The sequence below is a fragment of the Equus quagga genome, unplaced genomic scaffold (genome assembly GCF_021613505.1).
Source record: "Equus quagga isolate Etosha38 unplaced genomic scaffold, UCLA_HA_Equagga_1.0 153_RagTag, whole genome shotgun sequence".
Taxonomy (NCBI): domain Eukaryota; kingdom Metazoa; phylum Chordata; class Mammalia; order Perissodactyla; family Equidae; genus Equus; species Equus quagga.
The window spans coordinates 4,432,130-4,458,324 of record NW_025796915.1 but is presented as its reverse complement, the minus strand read 5'-3'; the positions used below and the strand labels follow the sequence as shown (position 1 = coordinate 4,458,324).

Here is a 26,195-nt window from a genome sequence, read left to right as displayed (position 1 = left end):
CCAGCAAAATTACAGATCAGGACCTTGTCTGCCTGACAAATTGGACATTCCTTACTCAAAGGGGACTATTGACTTGGGTGGGGGTGGGGAGGAGAGAGAGAAATCCTGATATCAGCCACTTTCTTGCTAATGAGTCTAGAGCACATTATCTATAGCTTTGGAGTACCCTCTAGAGATTTCTAATATGCAGAATGATCTAATTCTGAAGCCTTTTTCTCTAGGCCATTAAGCTCCTTGGCATGATGAATTTCCTGTGGCAAGGAAACCATTTTCATTTTTGTCAGCTGTTCTAAAAGTCGATAGACTGATGCAGTTGCTTAGGAAAGTACCTGCCAATATTCTGAGGTCCAAGCCCTAATCTCCTGCCGTCTAGAACAGTGACTCTCAATCAGGGGCAGTTTTGACCCCCGGGAGACATTTGGCAATGTCTGGAGACATTTTTGGTTGTCACAACCAAGGGTGGGGGTGCTACTGGCATCAGGTGGGCAGAGGCCCAGGATGTGGCTAAACATCCTACAATACACAGGACGACCCCCATAACAAAGACTCATGCAGCCAAAAATGTCAGTAGTGCCTGAGGTTGAGAAACCATGATCTAGACTATTCCCCTGGACTTTTAATCTACCTTGTTCTCCATTGCCAAACCAATATTCCTACACAATTAAATTTATCCATTGCTCCTAAGCTTCAATAGCTCCAGTGGCTCCTCATTGCCTGAAATACCAAGTCTCCCTCCTTTCCTGGCACTGAGATCCTGAAGGATTCTGCCCACTTATGTATCCATTCCTCAGAAGGAATTCTGCTTCTCCCAAGATTTCATCTGCACCTCTTCTTCCATCCTTTTACCAATGTTACCCTCCGAACACACATTTTGTGAGGATCATCCCCACATCTTTGCTCTGATCCAAATCTTACTCTTTCTTTGAAGCCCACACATGCTGCACACCCCTCTGCCAGTGAGTCCATCTGTTGCACTCCCTTTTGTATTTGTCCTGGGCTCACATGTCTAGACAGTTATATAGCTATTCCCTCTATCTTGTCTCTTCAGTAAACTCCCTGAAGAGGTCTGTATTGAATTTCTGGCCTATTAGTTTCAGTTTCCACAGTGTAAAGTGTGAAAACTGTATTGTTGTATTGAGAGTCAAATGAGTATAAAAAGCACCTTGTTTGGGGCTTGGTACCCAGCTAAGTGCTCAGAAAATTATAGTATTCTAGTATCTATAGACGTGTACATCCAGGAACCCATACAAAGTGCTTAATAAATCTTTTAAATGTAGTCATGTACTGGCGAGAGCATACCATTCAGACTAGCCTGGTATTTGGAACTAACAATAGAGAAAAAACTTCCATCAGAAATCCTACACCAGATAACACACCTTCATGCTACAGTGAATCCAGGAGCAGTGGGTGTACATTTTCCCAAAGTGGTGCCTAAGCCACCCTTTCTGCATTTAGCAAGTTAATGAACAGCTTATGAGTAACACTTTGCCCACTCTGGCCCAATTTAGAAGGCTGCCAATAGGATAAGACGTCAATATGCCACAGTCTGCTTTGCTGGGGTCCTAGCTGCATCCTCCCAAAGTGCTTCTGCTCTTAGCCACTGGAGGGTCTGATGTCTGTAGAGAAGTCAGCACCAATGGGATGAGGCTGCAGCAAGGGCCTGGCCTTTTCTCAGGCGGAAGAGAGCCTTGTCTCAGATCCTGTGAGAGGAGAAGTGAGTGGGGCATGGTATTCCGAGCAGCTCAGGTTTGGCTTTGGGCCAGGCACTGAGTGGCAAACAAGAAGGAACACACACATTCCAGAAAGGCAAGGAGCCCTGCCAACACGAAGGAAGCCCAGCGAGCAGTGCCTGCTGGGCGCCAGGTGCTCCTTGGCTCTGTGGAGGTCAAGCATGCAGATGGATGAACTCAGGTTTCTCTGGATTAGCATTTCAGAGGCTTAAATACCCCCCTCCCTCTCACTTTCAGTGGCCAAAACATGTATAACCATTAAATTTTAATCCTCCCTGCTCTAGGATCCACCTGCTGCACTTTAGAGGAAGGTAGGAGGGGAAAGAGTGTTGTTGCCTCCTGAAATCACACTTTGCAGGAGCCAGGTTTCTGTAATTTTGTGTCCTGAGTAAGAGAAGATGCTACTGACGAGGGCAGATCATGGGGAAAGCCTGGGATTTCTGCGCCCTTGTTGGAAGTGAGGCCGAGCTTCCCCTGTGACTCCTCCCTGCCCCCCACTTGTTCTTCACACCTGCCAGTTCTGCCTTCCTACTGGCCTGACCTTCTGAAGGTCTGGAGATCCCTTGGGAATGCTCTCCTTTCAGAATCAGCTCAGACCTTTCCCCCAGGTATGAAAGAAGAGGGAAAGGGAGAAGAGAAAGGACCAAAGGAGACGGGAGAAATGGCCATGTGAGCCTGCCAGAGAGTGCCTTCTGTGATTGGATAGGCCGTACACTGGACTTGGATGAGGGCTGGGCCCTTTTTTGACCTGCAAGGGGACAGGGGGACCTTTGAGAAAGAATAAATTGTGTTGCTCACTTCCTCGGCTCTAGTTCCTGCTGGACTTTGCTGCCACCTAGTGGCCCAGTTGGCATCTCTTCCCCCTCAAAGAGATAACCAGCCTAGAGATCTGGCCTCAGTTCCAGGCCTGAGGCAAATAGGAGAGCCTTCTCTGAGAAGTTCCTCTGCCCTTGGATGCCCTGATCCTGTGGCCCAGCAGCTAGGAGAGGAGCATCTCAGATTTAGGATCTCACCCAGTTCCATGGGTGGTCCTAATGTCATGGCCATCGGGTAGGAGGGCCAAGGCTGGGTGGCTGGCTGGGCACCTGGGAGTGAGGGTCGGGGCAGTTTCTTACTCCCAGGATGTCTCCAACGGGATGCAGTTCTCGTGGAGCTCCCCTCATTCCTGAATGGCCTTCTCACTAGAACTCCTCCCCCTCCCATTACCCTTTCTCATCTGGCTAAGGCCCACGTTGCAAAACTGAGGCTCCTGCATTGTATATATATATTTCCCTTCATTCCTCCAAATTTAAGGCAGTTGTTTCTCCCTTATAAAGTTAGCTCATTTCCACTAAAAATATAAACATGTCTAAGATTATATACCCTCTCTGATGCTACTGCTATGAACGGGTCCTTGGGAATAGTGAAAAGGTGGTATATTAGCATATGTAGATTATAGACCATATTACATCCCCATGTTTATTTCTTCCAGCAAAGGAAAGCACTTGGTTTCAGCAACCACTGATCCTACCAGCTCCAAACGTTCAGATCTGAGCTGCAGTACCCAGGGATTGTATAAAATCCAAACTCCCTTCTACCTGCTTCTCCAGCCTTTCTTTGTTTTTAATTGTGGTAAAATACACAGAAAATTTATCATCTTAATCATTTTTAAGCATATAGTTCCATAGTATGTAGTTCATATCGTTGTACAAGCGTCATCACCATCTCCAGAACTCTTTTCATCTTGCAAACCTGAAACTCTATACCCACCAAACAGTAACTCTCATTTCCCTTCCCCCCAGCCCCTGGCAACTACCATTATACTTTCTATTTCTATGAATTTGACTACCCTAAGTACCTCATAAGTGGAATTTTACAGTATGTCTTTTTGTGTTATTTCACTTAGCATAATGTCCTCAAGGTTCATCTGTTGTAGCATGTGTCAGAATTTTCTTCCTTTTTAAGGTTGAGTAATATTCCATTGTACGAATATACCACATTTTGTTTATCCATTCATCTGCCAATAGACACTTGGGTTGCTTCCACCTTTTGGCTATTATGAATAATGCTTCTATCAACACGGGTGTACATGTAGCTCTTTGAGACCCTGCTTTCAGTTCTTTTGGGTATTTACCCAAAACTGGAATTACTAGATCATATAGTAATTATTTTTAACTATTTAAAGAATTGCCTTATTGTTTTCCACAGTGGCTGCACCATTTTACATTCCCATCAACTATACATAAGGGTTCCAATTTCTCCACATCCTCATCGACACTTGTTGTTTTCTGTTTCTTTGATAGTACCCATCTTAATGGGAACGAAGTGGGATCTGATTGTGGTTTTGATTTTCATTTCCCTAATGGCTAGGGATGTTGAGCATCTTTTCATGTACTTGTTGGCCATTTGTGTATCTTCTTTGGAGAAATGTCTATTCAAGTCCTCTGCCCATTTTTAAATAGGTTGTTTGTTTTCTTGTTGTTGAGTTGACCTCTCCAGCCTCTTCTCATGTCACTCTCCCACTTGATTAGTATCCAGAGTCGTGCAGACCGGCTCTCTGTTCCTCAGAGACACAGGCCCTCTTTCCTACCTTTACAGCTGCTGATCCACTTTCCAGGAATGCTCTTTTCCCAGCTCCTCCCAAAACTGGCTCCTCATCCTTTAAGCACGAGCTTAAATGTCACTTCAGAGAAACTTTCTGGCCCACCGATTTAAAGCCATCTCTCTGTTTATCTCATATTACTGTTTCTTTCTTTCTTTCTTTCATAGAACTTGACTGCAATCTGCAATCACCTTGTTTACATATTTACTTGGAACTTATGTTTACATGGAACTTAAGTGCCATGGAGACGCAGAGATATTGCGTGACATGTTCACTGCTATATCCCCAATGCCCAGCATAGTAGCTGGCTCATAGTCTGGGCTCAATATTTACTGAATGAATGAATCACTACTAGAGGGGGCATCCTAGGGGAAAAGAAAGGTGATGTTGCCCAAACTGGAATTTAACCTCCCTAATCTAGGCTCAATGTCATAGAAAAGGACACAGGAGTTTTCTGGCTCTAACCTCCAGACTTTAATTCTTGAACCAGAAGCACAATACTATTTAAACCAGGGACGTTGCTTTGGAGTTGCCCAGGAGAAAAGGAGAAATGGAGAAAGCATTCTCAGTGTCCGCCCAACAAAGGCAGAAGACTGTGGTGGTTTGCTGTGGCCATCCTTATCCTTCCCCATATGCCTGAAGTATGAGTTAGCTCAGCTGAAGTTCATGAAGATTTGCAGAGTACTTGGGATTCTGAGAATGACTTGGGCTCCATCAGTCTCCTTGGTGCCAAATACATAACAGTACCTTTAATGAGTGGTCAAAAGATAAAAATGAACTTTCCATATCACAGGACACTAGAAAAATCAAATTTTTTATTTAAAAATATTTTCAAAGGCCAATGCCATAGTGAAACAACCCAAGGATAGTTGAACCAGACTCTGAGGGAATTAAAGGAGCATCAGCCAATGCAAGCAGGTCTGTATAAATACACATAGTTTATAAATGAGCACAACAGAAGGTACACTGGCCGCAGAGGACTAGGCTGGGGGACAAAAGGGAGAAACAGAAAGAGGACCCTCCAGAGGGACAGGCACACTCATACCACTCAAAGCCCTGGACCCTAAGAGGGCCTCCATATATACCCTACAGCATTCCTCTTCCCCTTTCTGAGTCTCGGGCATGGCTGGAGACTGGGTTCACCAGCATCTTGGCACAGCCACCCACGACTTGGCACCTCTTATGGCCTCTGGCTCAACCTAGCAAGGCTCAGAGAATGGATCTGTTCTCCCTGCCTTTCAGCAAGGACCAGGGAGGGGAGCCGCTGGGGCAAGTAGGATTATTTCCCTGAAAATATTATGGAAAGGAGTGATGAAGGGGACTTGTTCCCAAAAAAAGGAGGGGCATTCATCCAGTGTGGCACTGTAGGGAGAATGGAACAGCGAGTTTCACCTGAGACATACAGATTCGGTGCAAGCAACCCACAAGGCCAGGCTCTAAGCTTAATCCTAGAATCTGGGATGAGGACAGGATGAAGAGACCTCCAGTCTGAGCGTAGGGAGTTATCACCCACTCTCAGTCCTTCCAATCCTCATTTGGCTTTGTCATAAACAGGACAGACAATCGCAACTCCACAATCAATCATTTCCCCTGGATGTTTCCCCAGTTAGCTTCTCAGGTGTCTGAAGAGGGAAAAACAGTGGCTATTTCTGACACCACCCACCCCATCACCAGAGACTTTCCCTGATATCTGGCCTCCTCACTAAGGCCCTTCCAGAACCTCCAAGGGCACTGTCTTAGAAGATGAGTCCCAGAGAGAGCAGGCCAGAGTTCTAAGGCACAGAGACGCTTTTTGGAATAGAGAAGGCCTTGACAGAGAAGGCTAAGAGAAGGATCTCTTAAGGCAAAGCCACCACCATGTCCACTCTTTCCATCCCCTACCGCTCTCATCCCCAAAGGTATCAGACAGACCTCCTTGGCCTGGTCCCTGCACTAGACTAGGCCCGCTTTGGACACCTCCACTTTATTTATAGAGAACAGAGCCCATGGAGTGGAGGACCCTTGTTCGTGGTCTGCCACACACTGACTGCAGGTGACATGAGTGAGCTCTGCCCCGTGGTGGCCCAACACCATCATGCCCAGCTGCCTAGCCAAGCCTCCCCAACAGGCTGCAGTTGGCCCTGCCTGAAATCCAGGCAGTCAGGCAGGGAGTACAGAGCAAGACCTCAAATCAGAGCCACCACCCTTTCCAACCCCTCCTTCCTGCCTAGGGCACGTTGGAAATGTCTGAGCACACCAAGAGAAGATCCAGTATCAGGTCTGTGACCACAGTGATCCACCTATCTCACCAGGAAGTGGCAGCTGAGGACACAGAATGCTGGACCTCTGTTCTCCTTCACAGCCCCTGCCACTGTCTCCTGCTGTGGGTAGTGTCCTCTAGATTCAGCCAGCCTCCTTGTGAGGGGCCAGAACAGAGCCTCAGCACAGATCATGAACATTCCATTCTTACTGGAATCCTGGCCACAAGCCTTCCTCTCCTTATACATAGCCTGCCCCTACCTCCCTCCAGTCTGTTGTAGGCCTGATAGGGGCCTGGCTCCCTGAAGAGAAGCCTTTGGGCCCCAGAACAGGGACTCTCAGGGGCCCAAGTTGAGGGCACAGTATGTTGGGAGAGAGCAGAGTCCACACTGGTGTATGGGTTCTGGCCCCTGTCCTACCACTGGAGTGAGCCATGTGACAGAGAGCCACATTCCAGGTATCAAATCATGGCCCTCTCTTGGGGTGGCCCTTCGTGCTCTGCCTGTGTGCCGGAACTGTTTCCAAGAAACAATTTTTTTTCATTTAAGTGGTTGCCGAAGCTTAGAATGCAGAATTCCTCAGCTGTTTCCAAAAATCTGGCTTTTTGTCTGAGTCCCAAAATTGTAGGAGCTTTGTAAACAGGTACTTCAGATCACTCATTAAAGGAGGGAGAAGAGCTGTGGGGAGGAGGAGGGATCTGGAATATTTTCCTTCATACTCAGTCTCAGCACAGCAGCAGCATAAACCGAGGGGATCATAGGGAGAACCTCAGCACCTAGAGCATTCTTCTTGGAGGAGCCGGAACAAAGGCCAGCTGGCTGTTACCTGCACATGGGAGACACGCCCAGATCAGAGACAGGGCGTAGAAGGCAGGCAGGTAGGTCAGTGAAGCCTTTCTCCCCCAGTAAGAGTGAGTCAGGGTGGGATCTGTGTAACCTGCACACTCTGCCCAGCCTTGCTCAGGGCCATCACGCCAGCTTAAGGGCAGGGCCAAGTCCAGCCAGAGTAACAAGCAGCCTGGCCGTAGGTTTTGGCTCTTGTCCTTAACCCTCAATCCCAGAGGCATTAGGGAAGAGAAAGGGGATCACCTGTGCCCAGGGACTGGGCCATCCCAATTCAGGGAGCATAACTGCTGTTCCAGCCGGGAGATGCGGAATGCCAGATAGGATGAGGACATGACCAAGAAGCAGATCCTGGAGAAAGAGGGGGCAAGAAAGGGTTGAATCTCTCTTCTAGTAAAAGGACCTTTTTCGAGGCTCACCAAAAATAGGAGTAATGACTAAGCTACTCCTGCAGTTGGAAGAATTAAAGAATCCTTTGCCCTGCAGCTATATTCAGGCCTGGGCATCTTTCTTCCCAGAGGCCTCATGAAGGTCCTGAGACTCATTCCCATGGAAGTGTCCTCGAAGCCCAGCAGGAGTTCTGGGTTCTTCAGCTGAGCCCACCTTCCCTTTGACCAGCCACCTTGGTCCTGTGCCTCTTCTGGGAGGCCACTAAGATTACCCACTAAGACAGTAGGCCCCTTTCTCCAGCAAGTGCTGAGGTTAACAGTCAAAACCCAGCCAGCAGAGCCAGAGGAAGGTGATGAGCTTAGGTGAAGGGAAGCCAGGGACTGGCTGTTCATAAAACGTCCCACCATGCTCACTACCCTACTGGTCCTTAGGCGGAATTACAGACAAGTCTGGGGTTCCAGAAACTGTCCTAATGGTGGGTAGCAGTGGTAAGGCCATGGCTCTTCCCTAGTCTATCTGATGGCCCTATCCAATTTTGCCAGCCCTCCCTCTCCCCAGTCCTGTGCAACTTTTCCTTTTCTCAACAGTTTCATACCCTGCCCCTCCCCACCACACAGCCTTAACCCTAAATTGCTGGTTTGTAACAATAAAAACTGGAGATACTTTGTCTTGCTATAGAAGGTCTGCCATGTGGCCTCCAGACACCAGCCAGCAGCTTGCAGTTGACTCAGAACCTTCCCCTGGCTCTGGACAGTGACCTCCCCACACACCAAGGCCCCTGCTCCAAACACCCAGATACCCGGATCAGTTTGCTCCCCTCCCATAATATAGTCACCTACAGCACAAAGATGATCTTGAGGAGCAGGTAATCCCAGAGCCTCAGTTCCCCTTCACTCCTGGGCTCTTCCTCCAGCTTCTCCTCCTCACAGACAGCCTTCTCTGCAATAGGAGAGCAGTTGGGCATCTTCCCGGGGCAGGCAGGACCCCAGTCCAACACAGGGCATGCCCACCTCCCCATATTCTCCGAAGCTGCTTGGCTTGCCCTTATCGGTTTGGAGAAAGAAAGAAACAGCTCTCAGAAGCCCTGCGGGCTGTGATGATCCCTGTTTGCAAAAGTAGGAGGAGGGAAAGCCTAGTCTTTGCACACAGTTGCTGTTGTCAAGCCCCTTGAACTCACCAGACCCTGGAGGCTTCCTGGAGGGAAAGAAGCTGTCCGTGGAGTCCATGGATGCCCGAGGGACACAAGGGATGTTGGCTGGGAGGGACAGAGACCCAGATGCAGGGCATACTTTTCTCCATTTCATCTCGGGGATGAGGACTTCCTGCAGAGAAGGCAGGAGAAGCTGTCTCACCATGGCCCTTGGGATCTTGCTTGCCCTAAGGGGCCCACACTAGGTTCATCAAAGCTTTTCCAGATATTACCAGTATGGATACCCAGCAAGGCATGAAAGCAGGTATCCAGGAAAGGGGAAATCATTGCCATAGCATCCACACGTCTCTCCTATCTGCTCCCTTGCAGTGACCAGATACTCTGCCAGTTAACATGTGATGTCTTTGAAGACTTCTAGTGTAGAACCACTTGGGATCTAAGACGTGAGGCAACCCAGGTACATGCTCAGATCAGCTGAGTCCAAGAAAGCTCAGCACAAAATATCTTAGATGGGATAAGTCATGACTCCTTCAAATCTGGGCTCTAATGCTAAGCACATCACTGACCTTGGCAGGGGTACTCAGGGTGCCCATCAACAAAAATGGGAACATCACCTTCTATCCACTGCGTCATGCTGCATGCTTGGCTAAACACTTAATAGTTACTGAAGGAGGCTTCAAGCACCCTGGGGTCATTTCCACCCCCCATCTCTGCTCTAGAAACTCAGCTCTGCTTACCCAGAACCCCCACAGCTAAGCAAACTGCTGGGACCTCAGCAAATCTAAACTAAGTCTGTCTGGGTTCCACAGTGATAGCCTTTGGAGTTCTTGCCCAAGGACATCTCTATCCCCTTGAAGGCATCCTGACTCCGCTAGAGGAAAGAGGATGGTCACTGCTCTGAGTCCATACAGGTGTGGAATCCAACCTGGGCAGTGTTCTTGGGGGCTGGACATCTGTTCTGCTCAGAGTCAGCAAATCTGCCCAGGACCTAGTAGCTCTGCTTGGTATGGAGTGTGGCGGGCTAGGGCCCCCCTGGCATAGTGTGGCCATTGGCTCTTGAACCTGGGGCCCCAGTTCTGCATTGTGGGCCCCTGCCTGAGAAGCCCTGAAACCACAGAGCCACTGGTGATCTCAGGGAAGCAGCTTTTGCTCTCAGCCTTAGCTCTCACCAGAGACTGGCACTTAGGTTCCTCTGGAAATTCTCTTACACTCAGACTCTTCTTGCTGGAAGGCTGAGGAGAAAAGGGAACAGGGGTCACTTGTCTATCTGGAACAGCTAAGGTCAGGCATGGGGAGGTGCTAGCACTCTCCAAGAGAGCTTTGCCTCCAACTAAGCCACTTTGGGTCAGATGGAGCATAGCTCCCAGAGTTTCCAAGGAACCCCCTAGTTAATTCTGGAGTAGAGGGCAAATCCAAGGCAATATACTCCCCAATGCTGCTGCCCCTCCCACCTTCCTCACCAGGAGCCGGAGAGAGTTGTAGGCATATTGGGAAGCAGCCACGTGCTCCTGCCTATCCATATGCTGAGGAAGCACATGTGAGAGCATATACATGGGGACACACAAGGTCCCACTGGCCTGAAAGAGACATGCTCACAAGCGTAGACACATAGTCCAAGGACTGCCTCTGATCCACTGAGCCTAAGCCCGTACTCCCCTCTCCCTGTGCTGGAGATGGGCCGACCTCCCCCAACAGACTTGTCTCAAGACCCCACTCCAGGCCTGAGCAGCCTCCCTAGCCCAACTCCTGCCCCTGAACTCCATACCTGTAGGTGCTTGCAGACCCTCCTCAGCATGTCATATACACTGTCCCGGGACAGCAGTGACACAAAGACATACTAGGACATGGAAAGAAAACAGAAGAGGGTGGGGTAATAACGACTTGAGAGTGTGCCACAGTCAGGCTATGGGTTTCTGGGACTGGGATGGGGAGACTGACAAGGGAGCGCTGGCCCAGAGACTCACTGACCTTCTGGCTGGTGTTGGTGGTGATGGCCAGACCATTAGGAAGGAGCCGCGCCATCTTGTGTTTTTTGATCATTTGCACAGACACCACAGGAATGACCACCTGAGTGGGGAGAAGCATGCTTCTCTCAGGACTCACTCCCAAGGACATGGTCCCTTTGCTTCCTGCATAGGGCCCCAGCCACAGCTGGCAGTGAGCCAAGCATGAACACCATGGAGAAGCCTGGCCCCATGTGGGAGAGTATCTGAACATTCCACCTTCTTATGTAGGCTTCCCTTCCAGTTATCCCCAGCACCCAACCCCAGCCTTGGCAGCACACACCACTCCAGGCTCTCACCCTGTTATCCAGGAGGCCAAGGGTGGTTGCTCTGGTGAATCCCATATTCCAGTAAAGGAGTTCCCTGACGTAACTCCTGGCCACACTTATGGTCCCCCCTAAATGACATGCCACTCTGATTCTGAAGGCATTTCAGAGACACCCATAGGCAGGATAATCTGGCTGTGAACTGTTCAGGCGAGAAGCAGAGTCTAGATTAGGGTCCCGGTTTTGGAAGAGGGAGGGTTACTCCCCTGGACACCAGTTGGGACACCTCACAGCTGCTCATCCAACCAGTGAGAGGCTTCACCAGCTTGCAGAAGGACAGGCATGACCTGAGGTGTGCCTGCAGGGCAGGGGGCTAGGGCTTCACTGGGCTATGGCAGCCCTTACCACTCATTACTACCTTGATATCCTTGCCAAAAAGGCTGGCATGGAAGCAGAGCCAGTTGGGGGAGATGTAGAGCCGGCCCTGGAGAAGGAGGTCCCTCTGGAGGGCACAGGAGCACACTAGGAAGTCGCAGGAAAGAAGACCACCATGAGCAAGGTCAGCAGGAAGCCTCAGGGTCCTCACACTCAGGAATCCAGAGTCCAGGCTCAAGGACGGTCTTCCTCAGAATCCCCCTTCCCAATCCCAGGCTCCAAACAACTCATTCCCCCAGCATCCCAAGAGTCCCTTCCTCAGAATGTTGACTGCCCCCACCTACCCTACCAAACTGCTAATATTTCCTCTTCCTCCGACCATGCCCCAAGGGGTCACCTAAGCCTGGATTCTCACTCCCTTAGGCAGAACCCCTTGCTCTGCCCTGCCCTTGAGAGAGGGCCTTGATTGTGCAAATGCTCCCACATGCTCAGTGAGAGACCTGAGAACAGTCACTGATAAGAGCAGAACAGAAATTAGATTTGGAAGCCCTGACATTTTGTCAAGAGACCCTTCACAAATTCAACTTCATATCCCAAACCAGCCCAGCCTTCTCATACTTTTGAAGAAACAAGACAAACCACATCCAAAGGGCAGCCAGTTCCCATATCTAAATCGTGCTTTGGAGGTTCCAGAGGAGAGGAACTGGGCCTCGGGCGCTAGAGGCGCCTGTCCAGCCACACCAGGGAGACAGCTCACCTTTGAGAACCACCTCCTCCAAGGGGATGTCCTTAAACAGCTTGTGGTATTGCTGGTTGTATTTACTCAGTGATGTCTGCAAACACATGGGCTGGGTCTGAGAAGTCCTTGGAGATCAGACCACCAAGGGGCTCTGCTCCAGCCACCAGGAAATAATGCCACAGACGCCCCCCCCGGGGACTTAGCATGAAGCAGCCAGTAAGCAGTCAATGGGCGTGGAGGGCTGAGTTCCAAGCACACCTTGTCTCCTGGTGACGCTGGGTCCTGATAGGCAGCCTATGACTGGAGGGGAACACACCACTCCCACCCAGGAGGGGACACTCACTCAGGTTTCCTGGTGACAGGCCTTGGCTAAGGAGCCAATAGTCACTGAGTTCAGGCAGCCCAGGACCCCTCCCTTGGTGGGCAGTGAGAAGTCAGCCTCCACACACTTACCCCTTCTCGGCTGCACTTCTTTATCTCTTCACCCTTCGAGCCTTTGGGCCAGTGCAGACTGCAAAGGAGACATTCCATTCCAGGAACAAGGAACCCTCAAGGCCTACCCATGTATCCTCAGTGCCAGTTCTGCCCTGGCTTCAAGCCAGAAGCTTAGGGCAGAGGTTGGAGCCTGGGGCCCTTCTCCAGGGGCCACAGCAAAGTGATAAGCACAGTAAGCACATAGCTCAACTCTGGGGAAGGGCATTCCTGGATGCAAGGAGGGGTCGCTGAGAGCCCTCCCTGAACACGTGTGATCAGCGGCTGCCCAACCTGAGCCTCAATCTCCAAGAAATGCTTAGGAGCCACCCACCCTGGATGTCAAAAACTCTCCCATTTCTCTGGCCAGGGGACGAGCAGAAGAACAGACCCAAGAATAAATGAGCAGAAAGCACAGGGATGGGGACTTGTTTGAGGAGTGGGTGAGATGGAGGTGTCAGACTCACAGCTCCGGGGCCTGGTCATGGGCCATGATCCCGGCAGGACTGCCCTCCTTGCAGCCTCCTCCCTGCCGAGCTCTGCAGTGAGGAGCTTGGCAGATTCCCCTGACCTGATGGATGCTACCAAGGTTGGGGGAGAAGGGGTGGTGCTGAAACACAAACATTTGCCCTGGCCAGGTTGGCCTGAGGACAGGTGGGCAGGGAGGAGGCTGGTAACCCGAGAAGCTTGGACTCTGCTAGGTCCCAGTGCACTGGGACGGGCCTGAGAGTGGGAGGAAGAGGACCTGGGCAGCCTGTGCCAGACTTAACACCCTAGCTCAGCCTCAAGGTCCCCTTTCTAACAGGTCACCTCCTGAGGCCTTCCTACCTACAATCTGTATGTACAGGTGACTGGGAGGGTGGCCTCACCTGGAGTCCAGGGGTGCCTGAACTCTGTCTAGTTGCTCTGTGCAGGACTCGGGACTCTTCAGAGAAGCCGTCTTTCCATGCATCTGTTTGCTGCTAAAGAGAAACAGGCCCACATTAGGAAGAGAGGTTTCCTGAGGACACCTTTCCCTATCATCTCCACCATGCCCCAGGGCAGCTGCCTCTGCCCCCACCCAGGACTGGCCTTGCTATGCAGGGTAAGGCTGAAGATGTCACAGTCCAGAGGCAACAGCTCAGGCAGGGGTCCTGGGGCAGCTGATGGAGGCAGTAGTCTTACACACCGTCTTTTCTGGAAGCCTGATGCTCAGTTTACACCTGAGCAGGAAGGAAAATCAATCTACCTCATCCCCAGCGCCAGGCAGCTGTTAGGCCAGGCGGAGTTAGGCCTCCAGCCCCACACTTGAGAAGGTACATGGGAGGGAGGACTCTGAGACTTGCTCACAGCTGAAAGCAAAAGAAGTTTCTGAGGTGCCCGGGCAGTATTACCATAAACTGTCAGGTTCTGGGAAAGGTCACTGAACACAGGAGTCCTCATCAAAGCTGAGAGCTGATGCAGTTGATGCTGTGGGAGTGGACTCCAGTCAGCCCACAGGTGATTGTGGGCCGGGAGGGGAGGGGCTGCTCCACATCAGGAAGTGGCTTCGATCACCTTTGGACAGTCAGGGCAGCTTGGCCCTGAGAGCCAAACCATCTCAAAAATGTCCCAAAGAAGGGCTGGCCTCATGGCATAGTGATTAAGTGCATGCACTCTGTTTTGGTGGTCCAGGGTTTGCAGGTTTGGATCCCAGGCATGGACCTATACAGCACTCACCAAGCCATGCTGTGGTGGCATCTCATGTACAAAAAATAGAGGAAGATTGGCACAGATGTTAGCTCAGGGCCAATCTTCCTCAAACAGAAAGAGGGAGATGGCAATGGATGTTAGCTCAGGGTCAATCTTCCTCAACAACAACAAAAAATGTATATATATATATATATATATATTTTTTAATGTCCCAGAGAGAGGGCCCTGAGGCACCCTCTCCCTGGGCAAGTGGGGATCCCAAATGGGCTTGAATTCATGCCTCCACTAGACAGCTCCAAAGCATGGGGTTCCCATTTCCTGCCCCTCCAGGGCAGGCAGACTAGGAATCAATAAAGCCTGAGCAGTCAAACTAGCCCCCCAGTGAGTGGGCCCAGCGGCTGTGACAGGATGAGAGGTTGGCCAAGGAGCACAGCCAAGACAAGGCAGTGCAGTGGTCCCAAATAGGTAACAATGTCCTGTGCAGTGGTTTCTCAGCAGATAAGGAGCTGGAACCAGGAGCCTGCAAATCCCAGCACTTGGTCCCTCTCAGCTGTGTGACGGGGGCAAGTCGAAGTTCTCTTTTTCAAGAACAGAGTTTCTGACTCAGCCAAGATCTGCCAGAGTCCTCAGAAATTGTTTAGTCTGACCCCCTCCCACTGTACCACTGTACAGATTAGGAAACTGAGACCTACCAAGAGACAGGCTATACCCAGTGTCACCCAGAGCCAGGTACCCTCACCCATTAAATCAGCCCAGCTATAGTCACATGGCCTGGTGACCTCTGCCCTCAACCTAATGGAGGGTTTTGGTATACACATCAATATATATTTCCTGAATCTTGCAAAGTGACAAGTTATGCCAGTGATTTGATCCTTTGACTCCCAAAATTAATTTCTGGGTTTATTTGGTTCCATTGTTTCACATTTCACACAGATTTTTTTTTTCATTCCCTCTTCATTTTTTTTGTGCTCATTATAGAAAATATGAGAAACATATAAAATATGACGATCAAAATCACCCATAAGGAAAAAAACCCACAAAAATCACCCAAAGAAAATATTTATGCATAAATATATACTTTATGTGAGTAGGATTATATATCACACAGTTTCTACGCCCTACTTTTGTTGTTTAACATGATTTCATGAGAAATTCCCCATGTCACTGTCCATTCCCACGATAGAATCTCAGAAGTGAAATCAGTGGATTGAGAATGAACCTTTCTCAGACTCTTTAGACTCACTTCCAGAATGCTTTCCAAATGCTATACCAGTTAACACGTCCATCAGCATGATATGAGGGTGCCCGTTCGCTACATCCAAGCCCTAGACTGGTATTGTCTTTTTCTCACCTTTGAAAATTTGATAGGTGAAAATAAATTGGTTTCATTTCTATTTCTGCTTACTGGTAGGTTGAGCAATTTTTTCCAAATATATATTAACCATTGGAATTTCATCTGTGAATTGTCTGTAAGGATCCTCATGTTTTTCTTCTTGATTTGTATAAATTCTTTATTGAGAATATTTAATCCTTGCTTTATCATTTTTTGCAAATATTTTCCCCAGTTTGTCATTTGTCTTTTAGTTTTGTCTGGTATTGTTGCTGTACTTGTGTTTATTTTTATCTTCCTTCTCTCTGCTCCTTACTTAATGTAAGTGCTTTGATAAGAGAGGCCCTTAAGGTGGAGGAGGTCCAAGTCAAACCTCAGAGCCCTGCAGCCCCTGAGCCCACTGGGCCACCAGGAACGAGAAGGGCGTGGGCTCCGCTGAGGGACACACTCCGGTCTGGAGGACCAGAAATAAAACAGGACCCCAAGGAGAAGGAGCTTGTCCTGTGGTTTCAGAGGCAGGGAGCCTGTCACTCAGGCACTGGAGAGTATGATTCATGTTGTCAGGGCTGCAGGAGCTCAGAGGACACACAGATCCCATGGAGTAAAAGAGTCACAGAAGGGCTCCTGGAGAAAAGGAAGCTGAGCCTTACTGACTGCATAGGACTCTGATCTTGCATGGCTCCCATAATCATGCCTCTGCATGCATTCCAAACCAAACTCATCTTTGGGTCCAAATGTGACTTTCTCGGGGAGGGGAGCCTTCCCTCGGCCCTCCCCCAGCCTACTGAGGGGACCCTGCTGCAGGCACTCATGGCACCCTGATGTCACTGTCACGCTGTGTGGTGTGCTCTGTCCATCTCCAGGGGCTCCAGGACATCAGGGACTGCCTCCTCCATCCCTGAACCCCCTGAGCCCGGTGCAATGCCATCATGCAGCAGGCACTCGGCATGTCTGAGGAAGGACTGTGTGAAGACAGTGTAAGTGAGATAAAGAACAGAGGCTGCAGGAGAGACAGACCATGAGAATAACAAAAGGCTGTGGCCACGGCCCACAGCATATCTGTGAAGAAAACAATAAACAATAAACGGGAGTCAGTTGGGAACACAGGACTTTCAAATATTTTTAAACTAAAAGAAATCCCTTTACTTGTGATCAACAGGATGGTTATAAGCCATTCTTTCATGTCCATCCATTGGAGCCAGTCCCTCCTGGCTGTCCTGATAATGCTGTTGGTACAGAGACCCTCCCTGTGGCCAAAATGCACTGCTTTCAAAATTATCTTCAATTCAGACTTTCTGCTATAATTAGTCTTCCCCCCCATAGTGTTTGCATTTGTTTAGATGAGTGAAAATAAAGAAATGGGAGCAATGCCAGATAAAAAGGTCTAGGGTGAAGTGGTCATCAAGCATTCACCAAAGGAACCTGTCAGGCGGGGTGGTGGTAGGGGTACCCGAGGACCAGCTGGACCCCATCCAGAGAGCCAGGAAGGAGGCTTCATGAGCAGGGAACTGGAAAGTGAGGAACCAGGACGGCTCAGCCTGGGCCCCCCGACCCTGCTGGCAGCCTCTGTCCATTCCCACATAGAGTTCCTCGAGCTAGCTGCTCTTCCTCTGTGAGTTGTGAACTACACACCCTGCCCGTCCATTCCTATCCCACATCCACGTACAGACTGTGGAGTTAACATCAAGAGGTCCTCAAATCCATATCTATTTTTTCTTTTTCTTTTTTTTCTTTTTAAAGATTGGCACCTGAGCTAACATCTGTTGCCAATCTTTTTTTTCCTTCTTCTCCCCACAGCCCCCAGTAACTAGTTGTACATTCTAGTTGTAGGTCCTTCTGGTTCTGCTTTGTGGGATGCCACCTCAGCATGGCCTGATGAGCCATGCTAGGTCCGTACCCAGGATCTGAACTGGTGAAGCCCAGGTCCGCCAAAGCACACAACACCAACTTAACCACTCAGCCATGGGGCCAGCCCCCCAATATCTGTTTTTTTCAATAAAAGCCACAAAAAATATTATTATTGTCATGAGAGGGATGGGGTAGGGGACACCCAGTATCTTTGACGTTAAAGGGGGTAGAGGTTGGAAAACTCAGATGAGGTGCTTTCACCTTGCTGAGCCTGGTCTGAAGCAGGAATGGCTAGCCAGAGGACACAGCAGGTGCCTGCTCTGTCCTCAAGCCTCACTGGCCGGTGAGGGAACTCAGGCCACCTGCCATTCCTTCATTCCTTCCACAAATACTTACTCAGCTTATCACACTATGAGCCCGGTATGGGGCCTGCCCAGCCTGGGGGGCTGCTGAAAGGGCAGGGATAGGCAGCTAGCACCAGGAGATGTCAGGATAAGAGCCGGGCCCATCAAGAAAGGAGAGGCAGAGAGGAGAGGGAGAAAGAGGCAGTAAGCAGGGAAGCCAGAGATGCAAGAGTCAAGCTGCCTCCTGTAGACCTCATGGACTAGGCCCCGCAGGACACCTGACGTACACGCTGCTCTGGATGCCTCCCCCAGGCTCAAAATACTCCCACAGGCAGACACTCCCAAATCTACATCTCTAACCTTGACACCTCGTCCTTGCCCCATAGACGAATCCATCAAAGTGAGCTCAGCATTATTGCCCAAACCTGCTTCCTTCTGGGCACCCAACATCCCTGAAAGGCGCCATCCTCCAGTTACCTAAATCCTTGACTCATGCTACTCCCCACCGCCACAACCAATCAGTCCCCAAGGCCCTGAGAACCTCACCAATGTACTGTTTACTTTCTCCATTCCTGCTGCACATGCCAGCGCAGACCACCATTGTCTTTTTCCTGCATGCTACCAACAGCCTAACTAACCCTGCCCCAGCCTTGCCCTTACACACCTGGCCCACTCCCGCATCCACACCACCAACAGAGCCATCTGGGGCCCAGATCTGATCCTGCTCCACTCCTGCTGACTCTCCTTCTTTAGTTCCCTCTGACATCCTCAGCTGGGCTTCCTGCTTCCTGTTCCAGCCTCACCCATGCTGCTCAGCCGAGCCCCTCTGCTTCCTCACCCCTCTGCTTCCTCACCCTTCATCCCTGCATGTCTGCTCCACCTGGAATTCCTTCCCATGCTTTATGTACCAGGGGGAATTCTGGTTGTCTTTCAAGCTCCAGTTCAAAGGTCACTTCCTCTGTGAAGCCTTGCCCGGTTTCTCCCCTACAGAGCTGGTCAGTCCCTCCTCTGTGGTCCCTTGTCCCTTCTTTCACGCTGCTGCCCCAGCACTTACCACACAAGACTACGTCTGTCTGTTTACACATCTGCCTCCCCCAGTTGACTCTGAGCTCCACCAGGCACGTGTCTTACACATCTCTGTATCCCCAGCATACAGCAGACACCCAGTGTTTGCTAAATGAATGAGTGAGGGAGACAGAGAGAGAGAGAGATGATGGCACTCCCAGAGGGAGGAGGGAAGAACAGAAGCAAGGCAGTGGAAATAAAGGGGCACAGAGAACACCTGATGCCCAGCAGGAAGGGGAGGGCCTGGGAACAGGAGCTGATGGGAGTCATCCACAGATGGCCCTGCCCTCCAGGAGCCCTAGCTGGAAGGGGGCTGGTAGGCAGACAACCCTGGCCCAGCACCACAAGGTACTCAATTCGTGTGGTTGACTGACCAAAGGGGTGGCTCAGGTGGGAGGGAGAGACATATAGAAGAGGATACAGTGGCCCAGACTGGATGGTTGGGGTATTTGGAGGAAAGCACAGGCTGGGCCCCTGCTGCCTCCACTGAAGTGTTCATTCGGCCACACTCCCCCTGAGCTGCCACATGCCCAAGCAACACTCCTCCAGCTTACCCAGCCCCTTTCCCCACACCAGACCCTTCTTAACCCCAGGGCCAACCTCCCTCCAGGGCTCCTCCAAGCCTCTGGCAGTAGGAGTGCCGTGGCTGATGATGCAACAGAAAGCTTGGCCAAGCCTAGCAGCCTGAGCCAACTGGGCCTTCATGGTCACAGGTGGGTCCCCATGGATGTCTCCTCCCCCAGGGAGGCACCCACTCTCTCCCAAGTTGACTCCTCATGGACATCTGAGATACTAGAGCATTCTGTGGGTCCTGCCAGCTCTTTTCAAGGCCAGGACCAGGGAAGCTCCACCCTCTCCTACAGTCAGCCAGGACACTGGGCCGCAGCACAGTGAGCTGTGTCTTAGCACCAGGCCCGAGAGTACAAACCCAGAAACCATGGGAGTAGCCATCTAGAGTCAAAGCTGAATGGACATCTGTCCTGGAAGGAACATCAGCCACTGGGGCTCAGCGGCCTGGACTTGGTGCTGCTCCAAATTCCCCCAGCTTCCCCCTGCCTCACCTCACCCCACCTCTCACTCAGCACACAGCTCACCATCTACTTCAGAGAAGAGACCCACTTGTTAACACTAATGTGTAGCCTGCTGGGTACACATTAGAAACACCTGCAGAGCTTTTTAAATAACCATATGATGCCCAAGTCCCGTCTCAGACCAATTAAATCAGAATCTCTGGGGGTAACTACATATTTTAAATGTTATTGAAGTATAATTTACACATAGAAAAGTGCATGTAAAATAAATGTACAATTCAATGCATTTCACAAACAGAACATCCCTGGAAACCACCCCTCAGAAGCTCCTCCTGCTCGTCCCAGTCTCACTGCCCCCTCCCACCCCACCCTCAAGGACAACCATCACCCTGATTTCCAAAAGCACAGACTGCCGTTGCCTCACTGGGGACTTTCTATGAATGGCATCACACCGTACATGCTCTTTTATGTGTTTTACTCAGCAATGCATTTGTGAGATTCATCCAGTGTTGCACGTAGTGTAGACTGTGCATTTTCACTAGTATTTGGAATTCCATTATATGAACATAATACACTTGATTCATTCATTTTACTATTGATGGGCATCTAGGCAGTTTCCAGCTTTTGCTTGTTATGAAAGTGCTGCTATGAACATTCCAGTGCCTGTCTTGTGGACACAAGTATTCATTTCTATGGGTAAACACTTAGGATTGGAATTGTTGGGCCATAAGGTAGGCGTATGTTCAGCTTCAGGCTTTTAAAGGCTCTCAGGTGACTTGAAACCCACAGCCAGCATTAAGAATTCACTGGGTGAACCCTGCCCGCACCCATCCTCTCTTTGTGGCTCAGAGATAGAAGCATACCTCTTGGTCTCCAAGGCCAATCCTCCCTCCTGGGCTCTGAGTCTAGGGCCCTGACCCTCCTGTGCCTTCACCCGGCCCCTGTGGATTTCCAGGAACATCCTTGGCAAGACGAGGAATCACATTGTTAATAGAGATTTCCTTCATCTGTTAGGGACACAGAGCACATTCACTAGGTCATTCCAAGGAAGTAAGAAGGCCAGCTTTTCCATGTGGCAGAGGCTGGCTCTGAACCACACCATGTCCTTCCCAAGAGCCTCCCTAGTTTCTCTTGGGAACACAGTCCCAACACACAGCCCAGAAGCTGACTGACAAGACCTCTCTCAAAGGGAAACTGGAATAATGTGGATAGTCAGGCTCATCATCAATATGCTGAAACTTGAAGATAAAAGGTTATCTTCTTTTGCAAAAAATAATTCTAGTGTTTCTTACACAGAAGCTGCACCTCACTTTTTATTTTCTAAGCTAATATTCCATAGCTAGGACAACTGCTTTGCCCTTTCTATTGGCTAGAAAGGGGAGAAAAATCTCATGATTGAATTCCAAACTGAGTGTAAGGGAGTGGGGCTCCTTGAGTTGGGGGGGGGGTCACATGCTGGGCTCCAATCCAGCTGTCTCACTCAGCCACCCTGGAAAAGGACTCAGGGAGGGGCAGGCGCTCAGTATAGTCACAAACCCTACTTCCCAGGAGCTGCTCTGAAAACACCTGGGCCAGGAATGTGCTTAGTGTCCCTTTACCACCTGCCGCACCTTTGAAATGAAGAGGGATCTGAAGGGCCAGAGGCCCTGCTGCCCAAGACGTCACAGTTTGTACCAAATGATCTTGGCCACAACTGACAGAGCCACAGGTATGCTCCAGACCCAAGCAAAGCCATCCGTGAGCCACCAGCAGCGTCTTCGGAGTGAAAAGATGAGCTGGCCCATCAGATTCCCTTTCTAATGAATCCTAACTAGGAAATACGAGACATGGAGGTGTGCAGCCCAATGCAGCGAACAGGAAGGACACAGCTGCAGGTATGCTGGAGCAGAATCTGTGTGTGCACCAGGTACTGGGGCTAGAGCGAAGGCAGAGGGCACAGGGTGCAGAGAGAAGCAGGGGCCATGGGTCAAGCTGGTCTGGGACAGCAGAGAGAGTTTGCTCCCTTTGGCTGCCCATTAACTTCCCATTCTGCTCCCAGTGCCCCAGCACCTGCAGCAAGACAAGAATCGCGTCCCCCCACCCCGCCCCAACCCCAAGCCCGACCCATACCTGGTTTGCCCAAACACTGCAAACCAGGGAACACATGTGATGTCATCTAGGCCATTAGTGTGGGGCAGGTGACACTACTTACATTTCATGGGTGGAGAAGGGAGGCTCAGCTGGGTTCAGTGACTTGCCCACACAGTCATTGGCAGGGCCAGGAATCCATGGAGGTCTGCCTGACACACAAGCCTGGGTCATATCATACCCTCAATGAGCCTTCAGGACCAGGAAAGGAAGAGGACTCTGTTCAAACCAAGTCAAGCCCTATTAGCTGAGGGAGCCCCTGGGGAGGAGGAAGTTAAACAAATCTGGCTCATGATCTCCTCTGATCCTTCCTCAGTTCAGCTCAAGTTCTGCAAGGGAGATGGCATCATCCCCATTATACAGATGAGGAAACTGAGGCCCAGGGATGTAAATCACCTTGCTCCTGACCACTGAACTGCAAAGTAGCGGAGCTCGAATTCAAACTCCAGTCTGGCTGAAAATGTGCACTCTTTCTATTGTGGCACACTGCCTGGAGGGCTTGAGGGCCCTGGAATTCTGCCCTCTCATGTAGCTTTCCCTGGTGGCAGGGCCAGGCCCCAGCTCTCTCCAAAGGCCCACTTAGTAGATGAGAACTGGAGAAGGGAAAGAGAGGTCTCTCAGGCTGAGATGACCATGCAAGGACACTTCTGGTTTCCCTAGCTCAGAGCCCCACCCCACAAGCCTTTATCTCCTCTACTCAAAGAACCAAACAAACTGGGAGAGCTAGTTGCTCAGGAGGAGATGTGGGCTGGCCCAGCCCTCTGGGGGTGGCTGGATCCGGCCTGAACAAGGACCCCTTTGAGCTTTGGTGCTAACAAGAACTCCCACCTACAGGGATCTCAGAAACCCCTGGGTCCTCCCATCCAGTGGGAGCAGGAAGGGCCAAGAGCAAGGCTGGCCCCATCTCCCACTCTCAGCAGTCAAGACACTCCCCACTGCCCAGGTGGCTCAGTGGAGCCCAGAACTAGTCAGCCAAGCACTTAGCTGCTTGGTTGACTGGACCAGCCCTCGTTAAAAGTCCCGAGTCCTCGTTTTCCCTGTTTCCTGACCTTCCATCCAGGCCTGGGCTCTCTCAGCACATCAGAAAGGCCCAGCTCCGCATGGGCATGGAAAGGAGCAAATGCTCAGGCTCACTCCTCTCCTGCACTGGGGAGGCGTGCTAACGAGCTGCCTGTCCCAGCTCTGCCGGGACACTGCTTAGCTAACCTGCTCCTGCCCAAGATGGCGCCCCCCTTGTTCTCATCCCCCAGTCCCTGTCCTCCCTGAAGCCTGGCCAACCTGCGCCTCCAGGGTAAGCAGACCCCTCCCTCCCTGTGTCCACACACAGTCTGCTCAGATATCTTCTGTTGCTGCACTGCCTGTTTATGTGGCTGTCTCCCCACTAGACTGACTTATTCCTCTCTTACTCCAGTGCCTTGAACAGGTTTAAGCATACAGCAAGTGCTCAATAACTATATATATATATATATATATATATATATTTTTTGGTAGATTTTCCCTGAGCTAACTGCTGCCAATCCTCCTCTTTTTGCTAAGGAAGACTAGTCCTGAGCTAATATCCATGCCCATCTTCCTCTGCTTTATATGTGAGACGCCTACCACAGCATGGCTTGCCAAGCGATGCCATGTCCGCACCCAGGATCCAAACTGGCAAACCCCGGGCCACCGAAGCAGAATGTGCGCGCTTAATGGCTGTACCACTGGCCGGCCCCTCAATAACTATACATTGAATAAACAAATGCTCCCAGCTGAAAAGCTCCTCTGTGTAGGTTGCTCAGCAGCACTGGGGCCTTGGGACACAGACACAAGACCTGGAGTGGGAGCAACTCATTCAAGTTTGCTTCTGGCCCCCCTGACCCTCTGAGTAGCCCCCAGTCACCTCTCACTGAGTTTGCTCCTCTATGAAATGGGGGAAATCCCCTCCTTGCCCTGAAGACCTGTGAGGCTCTGAGAGGCCACAGCCCAGCCCTGGGGAGGGGGCCGGCCCTCACAGCCTTGCCCACTGAGCCTCACTCCCCCTGCCAGCACCATTGAGAGCTGAGTTGGGCCCACATCCCATCATGTCCTTTGCAGGATGACTAGAGGTGTAGTTCCCGAAGGGAAGAAGGGATGGCGGTTCTACCGGGCCCCAAACTGCACCCACAAAACTTCATACATGTCCTGCATGACTGAATCTTTCCCGGGACTACAGCCAGAGAGGGCTGCAAGCAGGGCCCTCTTACACCTGGGCCACACCCAGTGGCTACCTCCCACCCCTCTTGGGCACAGAGGTACTCCCACAGCTCAGGCCCAGCCACGCTCAGGATCCCACCCTCTCTTTTCCTCCCTCCATGAGGAGTTTGAGGCCTGCAATTGCTGCCCCCTCCCTGGCCAGAGCTCAAAGGTCTGCAGAGTGAGAACAGTCACTAGAGAGACAGACGGGACAAACAGCTGAAACCGGGAAGTTTTGCTCCGGGGCATATCCAGGATTTCCTATGAGGCCCAGACCACACCATAGAGCAGTGGCTGGTTCTGCAGAGTGGCCTGCCTGATGCTACCCTCATCCCGTAGTGCCCACTGCTATAGCAGCATCTGTTTGAGCTGGCAGCCCTGGACCTGGTCACAGACCACTTTTTCTTGGCAGGCCACTTGGGGCCTGGCTGTTTCCAGACAAGAAGCTGGTCATTCAGGTCTAAAAACAGACTTGCATTCATTAAGAAACAGAGCACCCCTGTGCTCTTGGTGGCCACCCTCTGCCAGGCCTGCTGATGGGAGGGCCCACAGACAGCTTCAGCCGCTCAGACGCCGCCACTCCAGGCTGCCAGTGGGTGTGGCTACACTTGGGACAAGTCAGCTCTGTCCATCTGTGGATACTATCCAACACACTTCACTCCAGCCACCCTGCGACACCCACCTCAGAATCACTCTGGCTTTGTGGACCCACAAGGCTCTTCTCAGGGCACAGGCAGGTTTCAGAGGCTCAGGGTCCTTAAAGAGCCTGGGCATGGGGGCAGGAAGACAGGAAGGCAGGCTTGGAAGTACCTCTCACTGCAGAGGGGCTTCCGGGAAGCCACTCTCTCTTTGTGGACCTCAGCTACTCCTCTGCAAAGGGGCAAGACAGTCTCAGCCCTGAGGGAAAACAAATGTTGTCTGAGGGAAAAACAAAGCAGAGCCAGGATCTGGGTGAACAGCAGTTGGCCACTGGCCCTCTGTGGTCAGAGGGACCCTATCCCAGCAGAGGCTGGCAGGAGCACAGTCCTCAAAGGGCTGCCGGCCTCTCTGCCTCCTTCCTACAAACACCAACTGAATGCCTGTTATTCGCTCCACTGCGTTTAATGCTGTGTATACCAAGAGGGATGAGGCAAGCTACTATCCCCAAAATGCCTGTTGGGAGAGGCAGACATGAAACAAATATTTATAAAAATTAACACATCATTATAACTGTGTAATATATGCTATGAAGTAAAAGCACAGCGTCCTAGAAGGACCTCTATCAGGGAGAGCGGGGAAGACTTCCTTGAAGAAGCAGCAGCATTTGAGCTGATAGCCAATGGATGCTAATCATATCGGGGCGGGGGCGGGGGGTGGCAGTTGGAGGCAGTTAGAGAGGGGTCATTGTAGAGGGGTTATCATGTGCAAAGGCTCTGAGGCCAGAAGTATGTGGTGTATATGAGGGACATAAACAGAGCCTTTATGTCTGGATGGTAGAGGTGAGTAGTGAAGTGGTGAGCAATGAGGCTGGAGAGGGTGGCAGGGCTAGATCATGGAGGGCCCTGTGAACCCCAGTAAGGGTTTTTGGTCTTTATCTTAAAAGCAATGCGGAGCCAATGAAGGGATTTAAACAGGGAAATGCACTATCAACTTTGTGTGTTAAAGAAATCACTCTGATACATAGATTTGCTTCAAAGGAATCCAGTGGAGGGGGACTGGGGGAATAGAGGGTGAGTCCTGATGAAATAGGGACAGTCTTATGTTGAGGCTTATTGTAGCCGGGTGATGGATACATGGGGGTCCG

At 50.8% G+C, this 26,195-nt stretch overlaps 1 protein-coding gene across 8 annotated transcripts in view; it reads right to left on the bottom strand.

The window, feature by feature from the left end:
- Positions 1-4,733: 4,733 nt before the first annotated feature.
- LOC124233052 (GRAM domain-containing protein 2A-like) overlaps positions 4,734-26,195 on the bottom strand; it is a 37,406-nt gene continuing 15,944 nt past the window's right edge. For 2 of the 8 annotated variants that reach the window (XM_046650089.1, XM_046650090.1), the window contains exons 2-12: positions 13,655-13,744; positions 12,768-12,825; positions 12,333-12,408; positions 11,619-11,722; positions 10,900-10,998; positions 10,697-10,768; positions 10,101-10,163; positions 8,959-9,103; positions 8,621-8,720; positions 7,638-7,742; positions 4,735-5,058 (exon numbers count right to left, since the gene is read on the bottom strand). In XM_046650089.1, the coding sequence (XP_046506045.1) occupies positions 4,965-5,058; positions 7,638-7,742; positions 8,621-8,720; positions 8,959-9,103; positions 10,101-10,163; positions 10,697-10,768; positions 10,900-10,998; positions 11,619-11,722; positions 12,333-12,408; positions 12,768-12,825; positions 13,655-13,737 (999 nt within the window). In that variant the 5' untranslated portion in view covers positions 13,738-13,744 and the 3' untranslated portion in view covers positions 4,735-4,964. Of the gene's footprint in view, positions 5,059-7,124; positions 7,375-7,633; positions 7,743-8,620; positions 8,825-8,958; positions 9,104-10,100; positions 10,164-10,696; positions 10,769-10,899; positions 10,999-11,618; positions 11,723-12,332; positions 12,409-12,767; positions 12,826-13,654; positions 13,748-26,195 lie in introns of those variants that run through there. The other 6 variants (XM_046650086.1, XM_046650087.1, XM_046650088.1 and 3 more) reach the window with 6 other exon arrangements.